General features: G+C 36.8%; 2 protein-coding genes across 4 annotated transcripts; one reads left to right on the top strand and one right to left on the bottom strand.

Moving 5' to 3' along the window:
• Positions 1 to 446: 446 nt before the first annotated feature.
• On the top strand, positions 447 to 7,149 carry rida (reactive intermediate imine deaminase A homolog). Of its 2 annotated transcripts, none has more exons than XM_034058379.2 (6): positions 447 to 607; positions 3,308 to 3,413; positions 4,268 to 4,322; positions 4,807 to 4,875; positions 6,187 to 6,242; positions 6,735 to 7,149. In XM_034058379.2, exons 1-6 carry the CDS (start codon positions 543 to 545, stop codon positions 6,795 to 6,797), a joined length of 414 nt encoding a protein of 137 aa, XP_033914270.1. In that variant the 5' UTR covers positions 447 to 542; the 3' UTR covers positions 6,798 to 7,149. The 2 variants fall into 2 exon arrangements, with proteins under 2 accessions (XP_033914270.1, XP_033914271.1); XM_034058380.3 differs by lacking the exon at positions 447 to 607 and adding an exon at positions 1,440 to 1,589.
• A 57-nt stretch (positions 7,150 to 7,206) lies between these two features.
• LOC117435316 (glutamate-rich protein 5-like) lies at positions 7,207 to 21,640 on the bottom strand. 2 transcript variants are annotated; one of them, XM_034058377.3, is made up of 4 exons: positions 21,174 to 21,640; positions 14,355 to 14,909; positions 9,995 to 10,108; positions 7,207 to 9,782 (listed from the first exon to the last, which is right to left on the bottom strand). In XM_034058377.3, exons 1-4 carry the CDS (start codon positions 21,256 to 21,258, stop codon positions 9,760 to 9,762), a joined length of 777 nt encoding a protein of 258 aa, XP_033914268.3. In that variant the 5' UTR covers positions 21,259 to 21,640; the 3' UTR covers positions 7,207 to 9,759. The 2 variants fall into 2 exon arrangements, with proteins under 2 accessions (XP_033914268.3, XP_058868596.1); XM_059012613.1 differs by having other exon boundaries at positions 14,370 to 14,909.
• Positions 21,641 to 22,590: the final 950 nt, after the last annotated feature.

Below are 22,590 nucleotides of genomic sequence, written 5' to 3'. Positions count from 1 at the left end.
TACACATAATCGAAAAGATACTCAGGAGATGCACCTTAGCAGGGTATTATTCAAAATAACAGTAATACAATTAAACAGTTTTACAGATTTTTATGTTGTACAGGTATATAAAGCTACTATGTGATATTCCATTTCTTTAATAAAATATACAATATTTGGTTTTATTCCTGTTTACATTTGTGGATATGATGCTTATAGCCTATATATATATATATATATATATATATATATATATATATATATATATATATATATATATATCAAGAAATCCAAATGATTTTGGGAAAAAAGTGAAGTGGAAGAGATCACATCATGAACATGAATTGTTTGTTAGATCGAAAGCTTGTAACAATATCTTGGAGTTATACTCCACCTCAAAAAACTACACTTTCAATGGTACATTGCGGGAACTGTGCAGAAGGGGCGGTATTATGAGTGAGTGACACTGCATCAGCTGACCGTGGTGCTGGGTGACTTTCTCTGCGGATGTTTGGCACTTGCTGGGTGGACCTTTGCAGGTTTTGTACAAATAAAACGAAGACATGTCTGCGATTGTGAGAAGAATAATTAGCACTGCTAAAGCACCGTCAGCTATTGGCCCCTACAGGTAGTGTATTGTTATTATCCGAATATATGTGTTTAGGCCAAGTACTGTATGGCAACTCTATTGATTATTTTCATAAACGTGTTTAGACTTCCAGCAATCCGGACAAAATCAAGATTAGTTTGCCAACCTGTAATTTTAACAAATTCTGAAAGTTTCATGAAAATATTGTGTGTGTGTCTTAATATGCAAAAAAAAAAAAAAGAAAGAAAAACAAACAAAAAAAAGATGTAAGTTCTTAAAATTTACTTTCTGAGAAAGTACAAAGGTTTGTCAGATTTGCATATGAATCGTGTCTGGTGGAAATTGCTCCAGATTAAATCTTGTAACCATGGCAGTAGCCGCGGGACTGTTACTTTGTGCACAGTTAATCTAAAAACGCATTGTGACGTCGGGTTTTATTAAATTCACACATGGTCCAAATGGTTTGTACGCTTGTATACTAGTAATGCAAATTTTAGCAAACACGAAGTTTTTCTTTGTAACTAAATCTGTGACTCCTCATGAATGAAGAAAAACCTTTTTTTTTTTTTTTTTTTTTTTTGGTAGGATAAGCAAGTTATATCACCATGTTATTTTATTTAATTGTTTAATGGGCTGTAATAAAGAATCCACTTTCCCCTAAAAAAGAAACGGACATTCCTGAAAGAACCGGTAAAGTTTTTGCAGTTTTTACATGCAAAACTTGTGAAGTCATCATATGTTTGCCTCAACGGTGTTTGTTTTTTTCTTATTAAAAACGTTAAGAATTATGGGTAAAAAAAAAAAAAAAAAAAAGAAACTTGCATAATGTAGTTTATTTGTCAGAGGCGTGTTTGTGGCAGCCCACTTAAAATATTAGATCAATCTAGTTTCAAAGGTTATGTATGCCATTCTACTGTATTGGAGTCCTGGTATCTTGCTAGTTGAACCGTGTAGCAATGGCAGCGATAAGGCGAAAAATTCCATATACACCAAAAGCGCCCATCAGAAAAGGCATTTACAGGTATGGTAGTGCGTTTAAATAAATCTTATTTTGTCATAAGTTTTTATTTAATGTATCATGGTAAGACATTAGGAAAGACCCCATATACATTATACAACATTCAGTACAGTCAGCATGCATTGTTCATATAACGTCATATTGTTTTATTCATTGTATATCTGCATGAAAAATAGTTCAGTTACATTTAAAATGATATATTGCAGGTATGGGAGGTTTTATTTTCAGCACTGTATGTAAATTGTCCGGATGTTGCTCTGTGGAACTGGACTCTGGTTACATTGTTCAGTTCTGTCGTTTAATTCCTCTGGGTCGAATCTAAGGTTTGTTGCAGTCTTTTAGTACAGGTAGGATATTTTCAATTCAAATTGTATAGTGATGTGGGAGGTGCAGCGATAGCTAAGTTAGCAATTTCTAAATTTAAAATGTTTTTGCATGGTACTATTTTAATCATTTAATTGTAGTATGCGTTTCTAAATTTGGAACGGGAGTAAGGGGTGTTGTCGGTAAATGAGCCAATCAGCTTTAAGGGGCAAGATTCAGCAGGTCAAAATTGAACACCAGCCTGTTCAGAAGTTAATATTTATTGGGACTGTTGTTAAGTGCTAAGATAATAAGACAAAGGGCAGTTAACTGTGCCTTTGAACCCAGGGCCTCATAGAACACTGCATATTTTGAAATTTTCCCTTGCTTCCCCCATGGTTATACTGTGCATGTGCAATAAACAAAGCTTTTATTGGGGAAAACGTTTAAAAGTAGTGTTTTATATCTGTAATCCTGCACGTTATAAAGGCAGTAAGACTGCAGTTTATATTCAGGCAGACTAAAATCTGCAAACAGAGATTACGCACAAAGATTACACACACACACACACACACACACACACACACACACACACACACACACACACACACACACACACACAAGGTTTAGAGTATTTAAAAAAAGAAAGTGTTGCAGGACGTTTCGGACAAAAGCCCTTCAGCTGTATAGAAAGAAGTAAAAAAAAAAAAAAAGATTTTATTAATCATTTAAATATTTTGTGTACATCCTATATATATATATATATATATATATATATATATATATATATATATATATATATATATATAATTACCTTTTAAATCTATTTTGTGAATTGCAGTTAGTATAGTGTTATTAAGTGTAATCAAGTGTAATTCATCAGCAACAGCACAGTCGGCCCTGTTTGCAATTCAAGAAGAGGTTGTTGAGGGACACAGTGAAGTGACCTCTAAAACCAGGTTCACACACAGTCAAGTTATGTGAACTCCGCCTCTCACAACATACCAGAGCATTCCTTCAGCTGCTGAGACCCTGTCATTCTGAAAGCACCCAGATAAAGGATACTGTTGAAGTAAAATAAAGTACCTGCAATTTAGAAGAACCAAAAATATTATGGTAGCATTGATATTAAAAGCAACTAAATCTGCAATATATAATGTTGTGTGATGTGTCACATTTTTACACAATTTATACGCACATATATCTACATTCATTCATTGTAAAACTTTGTTCAATTCTTTTAAAAATTAAGTTTTTGTTCTTTTTTTTCATGAGGCAGAAAATGTACAGCCTCTCCAATGCATATGTTGTCATGTGTGACGAGAAAAACAAACCCTTCTCGTTACAGTGCTTGTACTTTAATAATGGCTTTACAGGATGCCTGGTAATGGTCGTTATTTTCTCTTGGTTACCTGTAGCCAGGCGGTGGTTGTGGACCGCACCATGTATGTCTCAGGGCAGATAGGAATGGACCCTACGTCTGGACAGCTGGTATCTGGAGGCGTACTGGAAGAGGCCAAGCAGGTACTATTTCATGAAAAGTAGTCTTTCACGCTTGGGGTGATACTTATACAGATAGAAATTTGTACTCCTGCATGGTCCATGCTTTTTCTAGGCCCTCAGGTTGAAGCCATTCAGAAAGAAAACACCATATATGTTTATTAGTGATCAAACAAGTCACGCACGTTATTCAGGAGCGTACAGTTTCTGAGCCGGCGCTGTTCAAGAGCAAACAGGTGGGTCAGATGATAAGAATCTTTTAACCTCATCGACCCGAAGCCAGCTCATTTACCTTACATTCTTTTCCTTTGTTTTTTGTTGACGGCCCTTTTTCAGAATCATTTCCTGTCCTATAAAATTTTAGAACATGTTGTACCGCCACCATTTCAATTAATACTGGTTCAAATTTACCGGTCGACAGTGGGCAAGTCACTTTACCTCCTTGCACGTCAGTCATGCCAAGTGTAAAAACTGAGAACAAGCTGGCTCTCACTCCAGTAAGATGTTCCTGCTCAGTTGGTTTCTACAGGGTAACTGGGTAAACAAAAAAGGTAAGTGCACCTTCCAGAATTGCCAGACCAGTGCACCCTGCAGAATGCTTTCCTACACCACATAATTTTAATGTAATTAAATAATGATTAGCTGTACAAAGACTTTTGTGTAGACTGCTTTGTTCTCAAAAAGGTACTGGGTACATTTGCAGGTTTTTAGTTTGTCAGAATACCAACTGTGGAAGCTGTTAGTTAATGTTTGGGTGAAACTGCAATTTAAATAATTGACCACTGGGTGGCATGTATCCTAAAATCACAACCTCTCAGTAGAAGCAGTGAAGCCTTTGTAAACAAGTAAATGTAAATGTGTGTGTTATTTCTTTCCAGGCTCTGACAAACATGGGGGAAATTCTTAAAAGTGCAGGCTGTGATTATAACAATGGTAAGTAACACCAACTCCTGTTTTCAGGGAAATACAATCTATTAGGCAATTATAAAATAAAATAAAAAATTCTTTAGAAAGCAGACGATTCATTAAATGGTAGTGGTTCAGATGTGTTTAGATAAAATCCCACTCCAGTCCAGATTTGTATTCCAACCTGTCCCTACGGATCCAGTGTCAATTTCCATTGTATCTAGGTGTCAGTGGAAATTATTTTTTGTTCTGCAGGTGTAACTATTTACGGAACAAATGGAACACAAACATGAACTGGAACGAAATTTCAGTGCCTGATTTGGCCATCCCTATCAGCCTCTGTTAGATATGCTAGCTAGATTACCATACTGCCCCCTCTGGCTTGGTGTTGTCATGTTCAAGGGTTCTGTCTAAGTAATGCTGCATGCTGGGAGCAGTGTAGACTGGATTTTTTTGTGTGTGTGTTTTGGGAAACACTTTTTGCAATGTTTTTGTAATCTTTCTGCTCTAGTTGTGAAGACCACTGTACTACTGGCAGATATGAATGACTTCAATGGTGTTAATGATGTTTACAAGCAATGTAAGTATGCTTATTTGGGTTGCTTTATTATTTATTTAGTATGACAGGCATTTGTCGGACTTAAATTTAATAGGAACCAGTTGAAATACAATAACTGTTTTCATTTGTTATATATAATGACCAAAATGTATTGACAAACTTAAAAGTAAAAATGTTATCAATAAAAATAATGTATAGCAAAAAAAACAACATTTAAGTAAAATAAACACTGCTGTGTTTTATATATATATATATATATATATATATATATATATATATATATATATATATATATAATGTATATTCACCCAGCCCATAAGCCATACTAGTAGACTAGTCTTATACCATACATGTAGAGATGAACTTGTAGTCCTAATATATAACATTGTCTGTTAATTGTTAGGTGGTAATCATATTGTTGTCCTATTAAAAATAAATAAATAAAAAAGTACTCCATTTTGACACTAGGTGGCACTCTTGGCTAGTTGGGTCAAACATAAAGTTGGTTTGAGGAACATTAAAGTGCAAATTGAATGTGGTCAAGACTTTAATATATCATTTGCTTTCTAACATATAGTAGCAGTTGAGCTGAGATCAGCTTCCCTCAGCAGGCGTGCTGTTTATCATAAATTAAATCGCATGCCTGCTGTCAAGTTTAATGTCCCAAAGTTAAACTCCTCAACATTGGTTCACAGGTCACCAAAATGCAATGAATAGAATTTAGTACATGTGAAATACTTTTATACTGGTGAAATGAATTTGTTTTGGAATTTCCTATTCAACATCCTATGGTATGCAACTCGATCCCTTCATCCCAGTGGAATAGCACCCTATCAAATGCATCGAAACATGAGCTGCGCTTCAGAGGCCTGACTGAAATGTCTACTTCAAGTTTCAAAGAACTTTCCATTATCTTTTATAGGTAGAGGCTGTACTTTCACAAACAAGGAGACTTTCCACTAATGTGTAATAGGTCTTCTCTTCCGGGGTGGGGGGTGGGGGGTGGGGGGTGGGGGGGCAGTGCACTTTCGGGTAAAAAGTTTCCCCTTTTTTCTTTTTTTTTGTGTGTGTCGCCTTTTGACAAGTAGGCCTATTTATTTTTGCTGGAGGCAAGGTTTGCAGTTACTCTTCTGGGTAATCAGCATGCTGCAGCTGTACTCCTGCCCTGGAGAGCAGTAGACGGTCTACTTCACCTGGCTGTGCTTCACCACCAGACCTGCCCATTCACGGAACAGACTGACTGCTGACTGCTCTGTCAGATATCCCAGTAGTTACACCCATATAGAGTTTCATTAAATGGTTAATTCCTCTTCTTTTCTTTTTCCTTGTAAGTTTTCAAGATTAACTTTCCAGCAAGAGCTGCATATCAGGTAGCAGCCTTACCAAGGGTAAGTGTTCACTAATGAGGGCACTAGCCCAAATGTTTGCCTGCATGGCTTTATGGTTTAGTAACTGCAGGTGTGGTCATAATAATACAATTCCAGGTGAGGTGTCAACAGTTCTTGAAATCCATGTCCATGCACCAGATCTTCAAACCATGTTGGACGTGTGGTTGTGTTGTTTTTTCATGTTGTTCTCATACTGTGTGTTGCTCACTTACACAGTTGGTCATTTGGTAGGATGTCATGAAATATATTTTACACACTGAGTTTAAAATGTTTTTTTAAAGGGATTTACTCATGGACTGTGTATAAATTACATTGTAAAGGGCATGTGAAATAAGTTACTTAGGCTGTAGCTGTAGTGGAACCATGTATATGTTTCTGTGTTTAAATAAACCAATAAGAAAAGTGAACCCTTGTTGTTTCACTATGTGACTTGCAGAGAGAGAGAGAGAGAGAAATTTTTTTAAATGTGTATTTTCCTCTTTCTCTTTGCAGGGTGCCCGTGTTGAGATTGAAGCTATCGCTGCAGTGGGGTCAATCACAGATGTATCTGCCTGACTAACCGAGCAGAACCTCAGCAAACTCTAACACGTTTCTTTACCCATATCACGACATTCTTTAAAATAAATACTGCCCCAACTGTTTATTGAAAGAGCACTTACTGTTACACATTGGTTTAAATCACCCAAAACCACAGCCAAGAAATAATTATGTCAGTGTTTAAGTCAGCTAATATACTGTAGATGATTATGATGTCACTGTGATGTTAGATTGTTTTTAATAAAATGGGTCCATCTACAAATCTTTGTACTAAGTCCCTAAAATACAGTGTTAGTTCTAACTGCTGAACTTTTGTACTAAATGTAGCACAAAACTATTACTATTAAAACACTGGTACAGTACTTCCTAACTTAGGGTTTTCATGTTTTGATTTCTTATGACTACTTTATTATATATTGGGCTCGACTTACAGAAAAAGCTTTAACTTGAGTTATTTATTTATTTATTTATTTACAAAGTCTGTTTTTAATGAATACAATACAGTTCACTATTCTTGGGACTGTTATAGAAGTCTAGAACAGTTTCATGGATATAAAACTGTATTTTGCTCCTAAAAATAAACTTAAATATATGTCTGTACCTTTATTATCCCCCCTCTAGGGATCCACATCCTGATTCATATCCCAGTTGTAGGATCTAGTGAAGGCATGCTTGTTTCTTATAAAGCCCTTCAGTGTTGCTTCTTTAATATTCACTGCTGTCTGCAAACCACACAGGCAGCATTTAGCATCTTTATTTGACAATATTTACACATGACATTTATATCGGTTCCTGTTTAATATCTACAAACACGCCATTACCATATGTCAACAAACGTTGGCTGCAAATATGAAGTGCAGTATTTACCAATTTGCATGACAGATGGTGTACAGTGAAGCATAATGCACTTCGTAAAATATTAGCATTTAATTTTTTTTTTTTTTCAAATGTACAATGAAAGTTTCAAAAGTAAATATATACAGTCGTATGCATAGTGTTAAAATTAACAAGGCAACAGCAGATAGTTCCATAAATATGCTTTTCAAACACGATTCCATACCAATACCAATCCATACTGTGTAGAAAAAGTTGTATACAGTTAGTTTTAAATCTACATGTTAATAAAGCAAACCACGTTAGCCCACCCTCTACCCTAATAAGGCATTGTTAATACACTTATATTAATGACTTGCCTAGTAGAATGAAATATATCATTTGTTAAACTACAGCATCCCATTTCCAACACATCAAGCCTGTGTAATTCAGAATTACAGTGCCGGATATATTATTGCTAATAAGCTACACTGCATGGCTGCAGAGTATGTGTACCAGCACAGTCCTGCAAATGCACAGAAAAGACCACAGTTAGTTCTATTGGTTACTGCATGTATTGCTAGTAAAAGTAATTTTGATGACCAGAAGTCCTGTGTATTCATGTTTCTTTCATGCAATGGTATTTTAAAGTAATTAGTGACCAATAAAGATTTAAAAAAAGCATAGAGCTTACCAGTAGTGTCAGGGTGTAGCTGTAAGGAAGAATCCCCTTTCCTTTAAATTAGTTTATTCCATATCCATATGCAAAGGTTAAGAGTTACAGGAAAGGAACCTTTTTTGTAGTTCGGCACCACAGTACTCATGTCAAGTATACTGTAGAATCAATTGGTTTAATGATCGGTCACTAATAAGTGGAAAATGAGGTTTAAAATACTTGATTGAAATGAACATGAATATGTTTGACTTCATGTTAGGCAGGATGCATTTCAGATATTCATTTTAATTTAACTTTTCAAGAAAGGGCTTAATGTGGTGCCTTTTCCTGTTTAAGCGACGGACTATTTTAGCAATGACTGAGAATTATGTTACTTTCTATAGTGATGTAGGTTAATTTAGTCAATTTTTTCACTCAGTTCTTCAGCTACAATGGGCTGTGTTCCCTGCGAGTATTTTTATTTGCTGCAGTAAATTTAATTCAGACTGTTAATTTAATTAATGTTTCTTTCTGGTTTTATAAAAACGTAACATTATTGTTCTCCCATGCAAAAGGGGGTCAAACTGCACTGGTAAAAAAAATGATATACATTGATCATTATCATTTCTAAAATGTATATTTAAAATAACCTCAATAAGCCTCAAACAATTCTTAAAGTGATAATAAACAATCCATGTTTACAACCCGTTATATTAAATGCCTGAGTTTACTTATTTATGGTGTTTTTTCACCTGTAAAATACATGTTTTACTGACAATTTGGAGTAAAACAAACCTTTAAGAATGCAGGCCTGAATATGTTTACATTGATAATAAAATAAAATATAATAATAATAATCTTTTCTTGTGAGAATATTTGGAATACGATAACATCAACGCATGTGTAGCGTAATGCCACTTGTTGGTAATTACATCTTTCAAAACACCACTTAAAAATTCTAATTATTATTTATTTGGCTCCAAATATGCACAGCTACATGCAGATATAAAACCTGAGGACACAGAGAGACCTCTCACTGCGCCACTGAGATAAAAAAAAAAAAAGACAGTGTAGTGAAGGCCATTGCATGGCATGTAAAACACTGAACTGTGCTCCTCCACTGAGTAGACAGGACTGTTGATAGCTCTTAGAGAATTGTAAGCTCCCTGCCAGCTCAAGCAAGTTAAAAGAAGCCACGCTCTCTTCCTACTTATAACATTAATAATAATATGAAGAATTATCCAACCAGCATACAAAAGTATTTACAAAATTAGAAATTCTCCGAAGTTACAGAAAAAGGCACACTCTGGCAGGTATAGTTACATTTCCCTGTAGTAATTGCTTATTTTGTATCTTGGCAACTGGCAAGTTAGAAACGACTTGGTTCAATATGTTTGTAGACTTCACCAGCGCAGTCCCTCCCCCAGCATTTCGAGTTCCAGACTGTCAGCTGTGTGGTTGCATTTTCATGGACATGTGTCCAACAATGGTACTGCTGCACATTGTGTTGCTTCAGTCCTCCTTGCTGCTGGTTACTGAAATGCAAATAAAACAAGGAATTGATCAAAATGGACCCGGTTCACAAAGCTTTAAGGATTTTAAAGGGCTGTTTTTTTCTGTTTTGTAAACTGCACACTTGAAATAATTTATCAAAATATGCTTTAATAGTCCTAACATAACATTACTGTAAAGCGCCTTAAAAGGTTTGTGAATAGGCCCAATGTATTTTACCTCCCAGCCCACTCACCTAACTCTGTCACGGCGGCCTTCAGCATCTCTCCTGTTTCACACTCTTTTGTTTCAGGCTCCTGGCTCGCTGCCTCCTGCTGTGTCTCACCTTTCACCTTTTCTCCTGTCTCGTCTGGAAACAGTAACCATGGAGATTAAATCAAGATGCACTTGAACCACCAGTTTAAAAGGTCACTCTCTCATGTGCTATTTACAGTGTGTATGCACAGAGGCAGCGGCAGTTTCAATGTGGTCATTTAGCTTTGCTGTAGGTGTCAAACTTTGCCTTAACAAGGGGCTGATTCCAAGTTCTTCAACCCACTGTTTAGCATTGTATGTCAAATGCTTATTATTTATATCCCCACCAAAAAAGAACAAAAAGTTTCATCTAAATATCAAGGTAGTGTGGCTAATAGGCTGCTATGCATGCAGTCACTTTCCTGGTTCTGACTGGGGTGGTTAGATGATTTAGCAGATTAAGCTGCAAGGTGTTAACTATCCACCATGTGGTGTTTCTGGATACACATAGCATGAGTAAACCAGTGACCAAAGGGACTGGACATTCGTGGCTGCTTATTCAAGGTGCCTCTTGACTGGCTGGTATAAGCAGGTGACATCTAAGTTGAAGTGTCATTTTGGTGTATTTAATATAATGTCGAGTAACACAATGGACAACGTTTGTCTTTGTCTGTGTGTTGAGGGGAGGAGTTGCACCATACAGTACATTGAACCACTCAGGTCCTGCCCAGAACTGTTTTGCAAATATTTCATTTTCATATCTTTTCTGGTCGATTATACCAACACACCAAGAGTCCAAGGGTTAGGATTCCATGTACAACACTTAAAATACTGTTTTTTGTTGTCTATTTGGAGTATAGTTTTACAACCAATACCTTTGATTTCTAAGTCAGGGTGTTTCAAATAATATTTGGTTGTTCTATCCAAAGAGTTTCCTGTATATTATTTTCCTGTTCCTTGTTACATTATGCAACATAATTGGGAAATGTTTAGTTATTGTTTCTCCGGTTGGGAACATGGAATAACTTTACTAGAGTTCTTCCTATAGTGCCTTCTCATAAGGACATTCGGGATTTTCCAGTATGCCTATAAAGTTGCTGTTTGTTAGCTGAACCATTGATAGAACATAGCAGATGGTCTCTAAAAACAGCATTTTTTGGGGGGCAATACACTGTAGTTTTCATATTTTTTCCCATAATATTAAATGATCAGCCCTGGTAACGTCTGCCAGTTACACGACTGCCACAAACAGTATTGTAGAACGCAAGATGGCACACCTCTACCTGGCACAAAGACAGTCATCTCTGGCCAGTTTCATTTACTGCTCTCCTTGTGTCCAACCAACTGGAAATGCCAACTCGCCTAATTATTCCCAGGAACATTACAAACAACAAGCTTTTTGGCAACAGCGCAATCATTCTGCCCTTTGAGGAGCTATCTTATCTACTTTTCTTCCTCCGGTTACATGTGGATGACTAGGGTTATATCAGGTTAATCCTATTGTGTATCTATCGAACACACTGGCAATATATTGTTAACATATAGTTGTATACACCCTAATTCTTCCTCTGAAACCCTTCAAAAAGTTGACTGTTGTATAACATGATAAAAGCATAGCAAAGAATAGTAAAACAGAGAAGCAGCACAGTGAAGGCATGGTAAATCATATACAAGCATGTATCTTATAGTCTTATCTTCAGTGGCTGATCATCTGTCAAAGTGTTTACAAGCCTGTCACAAAGTTTCACAGGGACTGAGGCTCATAAATTGCTTCTCTTCTGCACTGAACTCTACTGTTTTGTTCCAGGCATGGATTTGTCCCTGAAGCGTCCAAATATGCCACTGTGGCATACTTTGGTAAGAGTGTCTAAGTTATAAAACAAGCTTGAAAGAAACGATTCAATGAAAACTCAATAGGAATAACTGTGAAACCTTTTATCCTCTATGCTTACTATAGCAACCAAACCACATATTTTGTTATTATTATCATAGCTTTCATGTCTCACTACTCATTGAATAGGATGTTGCCCCATGTTGGAGCCACAATGCGCTGACGTGGGCCATATAAATAGTTTATCATAACTGTTGTGGGTATGGTCACATGACCATTCACCAATCAATAAATTAGAACTACATTTTTTAACGCATCAGTTCTGTTTTGTTCCTGAGTACTGCGGCAGCATATTCTGTTACGCTGAATGGTTGCCAGGTAACCCTGTGTGGTATTCATGGTCTGAGGCATATCTATATGCATTTTTATTTGAAAATAATTTGTTTTAACTGAGACATCTGCAACTCCCAGAGACAGAGAGAGAGTTCCTGCTTCTCATTCCTATTTGTAAGTGTTTTTTTGGCCTGAATAAGTGTTTTTGCATTGCTAGAGAGTGAATGTAAATAAAAACAGAGCAGGTCTGAACATTACCCAGGTGGAAGAGTCTTATCTTTTTCTAGCAGGTTGAAAATATTGTCCTTTGAGGAATATTGCAAAAGGGTAATTAATCTAATTTGATAATATAAGTGGTACCTCCTCCTAATTAGGTCATGCTTGGACCAAATCTTTTTCAGTAAACACCTAATAGAAAAAATACAGAGCAGCAGAAGGTAGCACTAAAAGGTAAAGGCTTCCCAAGGAAGACAAAAGCTTGAAGCTCTCATATTTAAAAGAGTTATTGCAGTCTAAAAAAAAGCTCTCTGTTGGAACGGACTCAGGCAGACTTTATTAATAGAGGAGGTATCTTCTTAAGACGTGATGAACTGCTGTTAACTGAAATCACATTCCTTCCCCTTTTTTCATATACAGCTATAACAAAAAATGTTGCATCATCTAGAATTTTAGGATTCAGACATAATTAAAAAAAATAAATAAATAACTATATGAACATTATTTAAGATCAGGTAATCAATGAAACTGCAAAATGATATCGCAAGTCTACTGTAAGCCATAATAGTAGAAATATGTTAGATTTCGAAATGTCACATTTTTCCATTTTGTACAGTTTACAAAGGGATATGGAAGGCTTGGTGGTCCAATGGTTAAAGAAAGGGTTACCAGGAGCTTGCCAGTTAAATTCCAGCCATTGACTCGCTGTGTGTGACCCTAAGCAAGTCACTTAACCTCCTTGTGCTCCGTCCTTTGGATGAGAGGTAAAACCAAGGTCCTATTGTAATTGACTCTGTAGCAGCAGTTGTGATGCATAGTTCACCCCACAGTCTCTGTAAGTCGCTTTGGATAAAAGTGTCTGTAAATGACTAATTAATAACAATAATTCAATATGTTATCGTAACATTATTCTGGTTAATTCTATAGGGTGATGCTAAATATTTGGCCATAGGGTGTACAGATTTGAAATTTCTGAAGGGTAGTTCGGTATAAAAAATAAAATAACAAATTGGCCAATGTATTTAGTTAAGTATTTTTTCATCATAAACAGCTTAATGTATATTATCATGGAGTTTCCTCAGTAAATCGTTAATCGGTTGCTATATGTTTCTTAGCTTCCAGTTAACTTATTGATCCTACAATAAACAGTCAATTAAAGAACGCGCTAGTAAGCACTTACCAAAACAGGAGTTTATGGCCAGATTGGAAGGAGGTAAACACATTGGTCATAAGACTGCTGAACCCACTATTGCCAAGTAACATGTTCCAGATACTTTTCTGTGGTAGAACTAAAATGTACATCCCAAATGGGCTAAGTGTCTCTCTACTGTACATTAGGGAGCCATAATAATGGGAATTATCTTATTAAAGCATTAAGGGTTGACGCAGTGGCCATTACCTACTAGATAATTGACTGCAGTGACAGCTAGGTGTCCCGAGCCAAAGGGCATATAAGACAAAGCGTTTTTAAGTTGCGCCTCACAACGCATCCGAGGCATAGAGATATCCCACAATGGTAGACACCCTGTCCTGCTATATTGCTTGATTAACATACTTGTATGTTCACCCATACACATATATGTTTACTGGGGTATACCATGGTAATAGCATAGCAAAGTGCAGTAGAACATAGAAAAAAGCATAGCAAAGAACAGGCAAGCAAAGAAAATCCAAGAGTATTGTAAATCATGGTAAAAAGTAAAAGCCCTTGTTCCTTGTAGTTACATTTTTGGACCATCTGCAAACTTATGGATTTCAATCAGTTTGCAGAACATTGCCCATTGTTCCTGACAAGTGTAACAGATTTTGGATTTTGGATTCTGACACCTGTAGGTGGGATAAGATGTTAAAAGTTCTATAACCAAAACTGCAGACAAGCCTTTTGCATAGTGGTTAAGATGCTCGATCGAAGCTCATGTAATGCTCAACTGGCAGTATCAGTTACCAAAGCACTGAGTTAAATCACTGGATTGGCACTTACCTTCAATGTGTTTACCTTCAGCAGTTTCCTGTAATTCTGTTGCAGCCTCTGGGAGGCTGGGTGCCATTTCAGCCTCTGTGTCAGATGGGCCCAGTGCCACTTCTGTCAAGGTATCAGGGGGGGTTGGAGACTCTTCTGCCATTGTCCCTGTGACTCTGGGTGCCACTTCCTCTGCTACTCTGGGTGCCACTTCCTCTGCCACTCTGGGCACCACTTCCTCTGCCACTCTGGGCACCACTTCCTCTGCCACTGTCTCCAGGAGTGTGGGTTGCACTGCAGCAGTATCCTCTAGGGGATTATCCACAGAGGCATCTTGAATTACTTCTTCCACCTCGGTTGCAGGCTCTACAGTTTCTTCAGTGGCTGCCTGGGCCGAATCGGCAGGGGTACAATCCGACAGCACGTCTTCTAAAGGTACAGTCTGCTGAGGGCGAGTACTTTCAGTTGGTACATTTTCCTCTGGCAGGGTGTCTGTCTCTTTTAACTGATTTAGGACAGACTGGTCAGGAATCATTTCGCTTTCATCTGCAATGGGGCTATTCACATCCAGAGGGGCTGTGTTGCCATCGTTATCAGATGTTATTGCATATGGAAAGGAAAGAGGAGGAAATACATTGTGAAATATGTCAATTTGTATTAGTGGAAGCCAACAAGGCAATCCTGTTAAGGTAATGTTTATGTCAGGCATACTGTACCAGTTACTCTGTTTACCAGAACAATGAAATGGAGTAAAATAAATGTATACCTTGACAATGATACTTCTTTCTAGAGAACATAAGACCTCTGAAATGAGTTTGGTCCCCATTATCCCACACTGGAAAACCACCACACCAATAGGTGCAAATAGCAGGTTCAGTGTTCGGGTCAAGATTAAGGTGTACTCCTAAAAATACTCCTTCCAAAATGCTGGTTTTCAGTACTTTTGGATTTGGTTATATACAGGGCTTTATGTCTTAAATAAAAAGGCTGATCACCAGTAGTCTAACCACACACAAGTCCAGTACTTCCATGCATCTACTATTATTATTATTATTATTATTATTATTATTATTATTATTATTATTATTATTATTATTATTATTATTTCTTAGCAGGCACCCTTACAAAATATCACAACAACGGCAGTTGTTACAAAATATCACAATACAAAGTATCACATTACAAAATACCACATTACCGATAAGAGCAGTTATAAAATACAATGTATCAGTAGAAAATGAGAGCAAATTCAAATAAGAGCAAAATAAAGAGTACAGTAAATAATTACATTTAAGAGCGAGTTCGACTAAGAGCAGTTAAACTTACGGTAAAGGTATTTGCTTATCAGAGTAAATTCCATTAAGAGAAAGTAGTAAATACAATAAATGGATAAGAACGATTTCAAATAAGAGCAATTACAAAAAACCTTTAAGAGTAAAATCAAGTACAGGATACAGAAAATATAGTTATAATTAAGAGCAGTAGTAGAATACAGCAAAGTGTGGAGAAGTTCAGTGCAAGTACAAGATGATGCAAGTACTGATACAATTGGGTGCCATATAGTCCAGTATAGTGGAGAGTTGTGATGTTTACAGATGCTGTCTGAACAGGTGTATCATGAGGAAGCGTCGGAAGGTTTTCAGGGACTGAGCAGTTCTGATATCTATTCCACCACTGAGGGGCAAGGGTGGAGAAGGAGCAGGCTCTGGAAGCAGGAGAGCGGGGGGGGTAAATCGAATCTTCCGTTGGCAGAGGAGCAGAGGGGGCGAGAGGTGATGTAGGGAGAAATAATAGTTTGGAGATAGGAGGGAGCAGAGACAGCGATAGGCGAGTACAAGAGTTTTGAATTGGATGCGAGCAGCGATAGGGAGCCAGTGGAGGGAGTGGAGCAGCGGTGTAGCATGGGAGAAACGAAGAAGGGCAAAGCAAAGGCGAGCAGCAGAGTTTTAGATGAGCTGGAGGAAGACCTGGGCATCATTAGCAAAAACTTTTGGCATTACTGAACAAATTGGTGGTCCATTTTACAGCACCAGGATCATCCTCCCAAAGCACTGTCCCATCTTAATACGATGTGAGAATGAACAAGAATTAAAAAAATGCCTCTAGCCACATTTTAATATGTGTTTACATGTTTAACATATTTTAAAGAGCGGGTGGTATGTCTGCTAACATAACCTATTAGCTGTAGGCATTCATCAGAGTAACTGGAACTGTCAAAGATGCTGCTGTTTAACTGCAGAGAGGGCAGTTAGTTCAAAGACAGAAGTTCCAGACAAACAGCTTACAAGTGTCAGCTCCACTATGGCCCAACTCTCCTTTACTTGTGTGTGTCTCAAATGACAGATTCACTATGCTTTACTCTAGTCTTTTTAGTATGTCAACTTCTTTTTAGTAAACCAGGAAGATAACTAATATTTCTCATTATAGGTAGCAGGTTTCTGATGACCTTTAAACTTTAAAAGAGTCTAGACTGGAGCAGTAGACTGTCTGGAAGCTATGTGGCTTCCCTGTCTCATTCCCTACCCTCCAAGTCCAACACAAACACAAACTCACCAGGCTTATTTGCTGCCTTTAGGGATTTGCAAAAAAAATTGTTTTGTGTTTGAACTTTATTCCTAGAAGCTTCAAAGGCATCAGATGGAATTGATAAAACAACTTACTTAGCATATGTTAATATTTCAAATACAATGCTACAAAAAAAAAAAACATTGGTTCTACCTCCTGGTACTTCATTTTACTTCAAGACAGTAATTGTGTACCAATAAGCAGTAGTTTGATCTTCATCCTGAATTAAGATTAGCACTAGGATTGGCACTAGCCTTCTACTCCCAGGGGGGCATAAGGTATGTTCCAGTGCAGTGGTTTGAGTTTGGGGTTCACTGCTTCGTCCTCACAACAAATCCACAATGACTGAATTGGTTTATTAGGATTTGTGGGGAAGCTCACATACTGTAGCGACTGCATATACTGTGTCTGTCCGTGAAAGTATTGCAGGGTCCCATTATTGAATTTCTTATGTTGATCGGAGCAAACTATTCTACAGTATTTAATGATAATAAAATGACTGCCAAAATACATGTGATTGCTTTTTTTAAGCCTCTAGTAGTCCAGCTGTAACATTTTACCACACATTATCAAACCATTTGAGTTTTATTTGTTTATTTATTCTTAACTGTAGGGGGTGGGGCACTCACTTCTAGTAAATGCTTGACATTAACCAGTGAATCTCTGGAATATACACGCCACTTCTCTTTATACTGAATATCCCAAGCAAGACCTATTCAAAGAGCAGCAATGTTTGTAATCCATAGCCTTAAGTGGATAGGGATTGCTAGGAAACACTAAGAGTAAGCATAAGCCTGTTGCTACCTCCGGTCTGAATAAAGAAGGTTTTGCTCATAACACCTTGTTGATTAGTCCGTTATTTAACATGGCAGTCAATCATTCATACATGTACAATAGGTGAACCATATTATAATATTTATCTCTGAAAACAAATCATTTTATGGTAAAAGAGGGTATGTGGTTCAAAAATAATGAACACATGACATAATATAACCAACGAGGGAGGTAGTCTAGATATAGTTGCATCTATCCTCAAAAATGTGAAAGTTTTTTGTTCCAGGCCCCCGAATTCCGCAAAAGGCTAACATCTACAATATGTTATAATTAAGGTTTTTTTAAAGGATGTGTTAGTGTTTTAATATACAATGAAAACATAAAATCATTTTACTGTCAATTGCTTTTAGATTACGCATCATAAAAGGTCTATATAAATTAAATATTTAAGACACTTTTTTTTTTTTTTTAGTGACTGCTGTTGAAGTTTTGGGCGCTTCCAAACAGGAATATACTACATGCTACCCACTGGGGGACTCACTCAACACCTTGAATCGACACTATTTCATTTATACTACATTCTACCCACTGGGGGGCTCACTCAACACCTTGAATAGACACTATTTCATTTATACTACATGCTACCCACTGGGGGACTCACTCAACACCTTGAATAGACACTATTTCATTTATACTACATGCTACCCACTGGGGTGCTCACTCAACACCTTGAATAGACACTATTTCATTTATCTGCATCACCACAGAACCTTTCGAAAAAAAAACTATTTATATTTCTCTTTGTATTCCAGATATTGTTGTTTACAACAATCAGGGTAATCAACAGAATTAATACTTGTCTACATGTGACCAAAATCAGAATCGTCACTCTGCGATGGCTGGCTTAGATTGCTCTTGTCATTTTTATGTCACAAACCTATTACACAAAAATAAAACACACAAAATTCAACATGAAACCTATTAGTAGGATTTGACTGGTATGATTTCCAACACACATAAGTAATGCATAAAATGCATGGGTACAGTGACCTACAAGGGCAGTGCTTCTGGAGAATAAGGGCATGTCCTGAGGTGAAGCATACTCACGCTGTGTAGAGACAATAAAGTCAAAGTTTTTTTGTTCGAAACTAAAAAGGTCCGGGCAGGGTGATTTGCAGCAGTATAACATTTATATCATTTTTTCCCCCTAGATTTATATCATTTTTTTCTTCTTTTGCCGGTATACGATACCATCAGTTCTTTTCTTACCGATATGCATACCGGCGTATACCGCCCCACTTAACCACTGGCTACAGGGACAGAACCTGAGATGAGCACAATAGCAAGCATTATATTTCAAAAAAAGACACTGTCCAACAATGCCAAAATAAGCACTGAAGAAACAAATTAAAAAACTTACGTTGAAGGGTTACAAATTTAGTTAGTCAGTCAGTTGCCTCCCTCGACCTGCAAAAACATGCTCGCCAACTTTATAAAAGTCAGCCATGGGTGCTAAATAGGTCTGGAATGTGCTAAGTCATTCATGCATGCATTTTACATTACCAATGCCATTGCAAACGTGAAAGCACAATTTCTAAGCATGTCTGATTTGAACCTTGCAGTATATGATTGTATCTAATAAATAAGTCTTTGCCGTTTAGCTTCAGGACCTCTTCAGGCTGAAAAGTTTATTAACTTTCTGTTGATTTAGCAGACCATATATGTACATATATTTACTACTTAGAACACAACTCCTTTTATGACAACATTCAGAAACAGTTTTTAAAACAAATACATATCAATAGCTGTTTGTAATAAAAAGATTCCTCTTAATAATGAAAATACTGTGAGTTTGTAAGAGCAGTTGCATGTGTACATCTCAGAATGGTTTGGAAGAACATACCCCCTAATACCATTTTCTATAAAGATCACAAGAATATTTTTACCCGTTTAATTTCCTTTGTATTCTTGATAGCAATGTATTATACTGCTCAAAGCAAAACATATGTAATATATTCTTACAGCAATAACCAAACATATTAAATTGGAAATTGAATACATGTGTAGTGTCAGGTAAGAAAGCAAAACAATGCATGAAAAAATAAAAACAAAACATTTCACCCTTTAACCCTTTCAGTCCTGTAAAAAATATTCTTTTTATCCTGTTCTTATATATACTCAATAAAGGAGTTCCTTTTTGAATCATGTAACTTAATTATGGATTCTTCAGCTAGACAAAAATAATTCAGGACTGAAAGGGTTAAGGTAACGAACAGATTTTAAAGCTTCTGAATTCCACAGTGCTTAAAACAAAACAATTTTCTTCAATTTAGTATATTATGTTTATCTTCAATGCTGTGAAAAATTGAAAACACCAGAGCAGCAGAAACTGATTATTCGGATAAGCTCACTACAGGTGAGGGTCATTGGTGTTGATTAAGCTCATTCACTATTCAAAGTGAAACAACTGAAGAGACAGCTGCTTGGATTTGTGTGGATTGCTGTTCTCCACAGAGCAGCAATGATCACAAATCCAAGCAGCTGTTTCTTCACGTGTGCCACTTTGAATGGTACACTAGCCCAATCAACAATAATGACCCTCATCTAATTGTAAGCCCCTGATTTCAGCGGAGAAATAGAAAACACTATCTCTCATGTGAGTGAATAACTTGTTTTGGACGTGGCATACTGTATAAAAGCTGCATCTCCCTGCTTCAAGTCAAGTCAGTTGCAGCCACATGGACAAGACAGCAGATCTGACACTGTTGGTCGTTCATGCTGCTGAAAGCATTTCAGATATTTTGTCTAATCTCTGTCACTTCACCTGAATGATAGATACAAATGATTGATACACTTTTTTTCACTATAGTTATTGTTAGTTAATTAAATAAAAAATAAACATGACACCAAACACAGATATTTAACAAATAATACCACCACAGCACCAATCTCTCCCAATCGCAAATAAATATGTCCCTTAAGTAAAGGTCGCACCCTATTACATGATAGTAAAGTTCATACAAAAAAGCACAAATGAGTACAAACTTATGTCATTCTTTTTTTTTTTCATCGTCATCATAAAAGTAATAATACCATACTAATAATGTCTAAAGAAACATCCGAGTTTCTTAGGTTTTATCTAGAAAAACTTTGTGACAAAGCAGAAGAGGCTTTATTACGGCTACTAATATACCGTACTGAATATATTGGGTTTGTAGCACTGTGAGGAATAAATGCTTAAACCCACTGACTCCATAGAAACCCAATCCATGAATCAGTAAGTCACATTATCGGTATTTAAAAGTGCACGTACTTTAAAGACCAATACAGTAATATGCTATTTCAATATTACTACAGCAGCAACAAGTATCCTCTGCTTAAATGAACTGACGGCTTTATGTATTAAAAAATGCAAGTCCTAAAAAAGTTATTATGCATGGTTTACATGGAAAAGTATATATCGTCACCTGACTGTTAGCTTGTTTCTTTATTTTAACTTACCGCATATATTTGCCCCATTATTTTCCTCGGGTTTCACAACCGGTCTGTTGCTCTCTTGCGTCTGAGTGCTGGTAGAACAACCCATTCTGAACTTTGATACTTATCCAGCACTGACCGAACTAAAATAATAATAACTAAATAAAAAATTGGAAATATATTGGAAAAATACTGTTCTGTGTTCGGTAGGATTTTGATGTCAACAGAAAGTGCCTTGCCGTTGACTGTGCTACTCTTCTATGAAACGAGCAAGTCCGGGTCGATTTTTAACAGTAGCGTAACATCTTTATTCCCAGTTAACCTTTTTCTTTATGTCTGGTCAGAGCTCTCGTCGTGTCTGTCTATATTATTTGGTGCGACCGGTTGCCATTAGAACAGTGAGTGTAGAAAAGCTGTGCATTCCAACCAGAGGACAGTTACGTTATTTAGCGAGCTTGAGGGCTGGGTGTCAGAGCACGCATGGGTACCAGCTCAAGTTAACCATTTGTTTGGTTTATGATGGGATTCACTGAGGGTTTTAGAGGACAAATGCAAAATCTTTTTATTTATTTATTTATTTATTTATTTATTTATTGGCATTTAAGGTTTTATGAAGTGAAAAAAAAATGTCTTAAAATAAAAAAAAATATGTCCAGGATCACACAAAAAATCACCTGGGTGTTTTTGGGCCTGCTGAGTTTTTTTTTTTGTTGTTGTTTAATTTGCCCTTTGAGCTGTGACCTGGCAAAGGTCAACCTAAAGTGAAAAACTGACCCTGACCAGAAAAATTACCCTGGGCTCAAATTAGACGCTACCATCATGTGGAGCACCTCATTCGACTCATAATGAATAGGGCTTTAGATGACAAATACCAGGAGCACCTAACTCACTTTTGGCAAGTTGCCAGATGAGGGGTAAGTGATGAGTTTTATTTGAATTTCAGCCCAACCCTTTACCCTGTAGGGGATGCGGATCCGAAAATGTTAGTATTGCTGTAAGAACCTTAGGGACCACTCTTCCAAATTTTGTGAAACACTTTTGGTTTTGAGCATTGCTTATGGACACATTGGTGAGGCTAAAGTACCACATAGTCCTAACCGAACTGGTGTTTTTTTTCCAATATTGCATTGTCTGGGGTTAGATGTAAAGCAAAAAGTGCCAGGGTGTGCTTCCAGTGAACTTGCGTGTGGAACTTAGATTTCTTTGTTACAGTGACACATTTGAAACTACCAAAACCTCACTTAGGTGTGTTTTAAAAACTACAGACTGATAGAAAACACAAAAATAGATCATCTTGGCAAACTTTAGGTGCTTGAGGGGTTAACCATTTCATGATCTTTATGACATGCTTACTGTACAGTATGCGGTTTCCAATCTCAAAATTTCCTTTGACTGTGAGGTCTGGACACTGTTTTTCATTCATACAAGCATCTTGACAATG

Source organism: Acipenser ruthenus, chromosome 3 (assembly GCF_902713425.1).
Source record: "Acipenser ruthenus chromosome 3, fAciRut3.2 maternal haplotype, whole genome shotgun sequence".
NCBI lineage: Eukaryota > Metazoa > Chordata > Actinopteri > Acipenseriformes > Acipenseridae > Acipenser > Acipenser ruthenus.
The sequence above is the reverse complement of the archived record's forward strand: the minus strand, read 5'-3'. Positions and strand labels throughout refer to the sequence as shown.

Excerpts from the sequence above, each read along its gene's own strand:
- rida (XM_034058379.2), top strand. The coding sequence starts at position 543 with ATGTCTGCGATTGTGAGAAGAATAATTAGCACTGCTAAAGCACCGTCA. Across the intron at positions 608-3,307 it reads TCAGCTATTGGCCCCTACAG|CCAGGCGGTGGTTGTGGACC; the intron begins GTAGTGTATTGT and ends GGTTACCTGTAG. Across the intron at positions 3,414-4,267 it reads TACTGGAAGAGGCCAAGCAG|GCTCTGACAAACATGGGGGA; the intron begins GTACTATTTCAT and ends ATTTCTTTCCAG.
- LOC117435316 (XM_034058377.3), bottom strand. The coding sequence starts at position 21,258 with ATGGGTTGTTCTACCAGCACTCAGACGCAAGAGAGCAACAGACCGGTT. Across the intron at positions 14,910-21,173 it reads TAATGGGGCAAATATATGCG|CCCCTCTGGATGTGAATAGC; the intron begins GTAAGTTAAAAT and ends ATGGCAACACAG. Across the intron at positions 10,109-14,354 it reads TGAAGGTAAACACATTGAAG|ACGAGACAGGAGAAAAGGTG; the intron begins GTAAGTGCCAAT and ends TACTGTTTCCAG.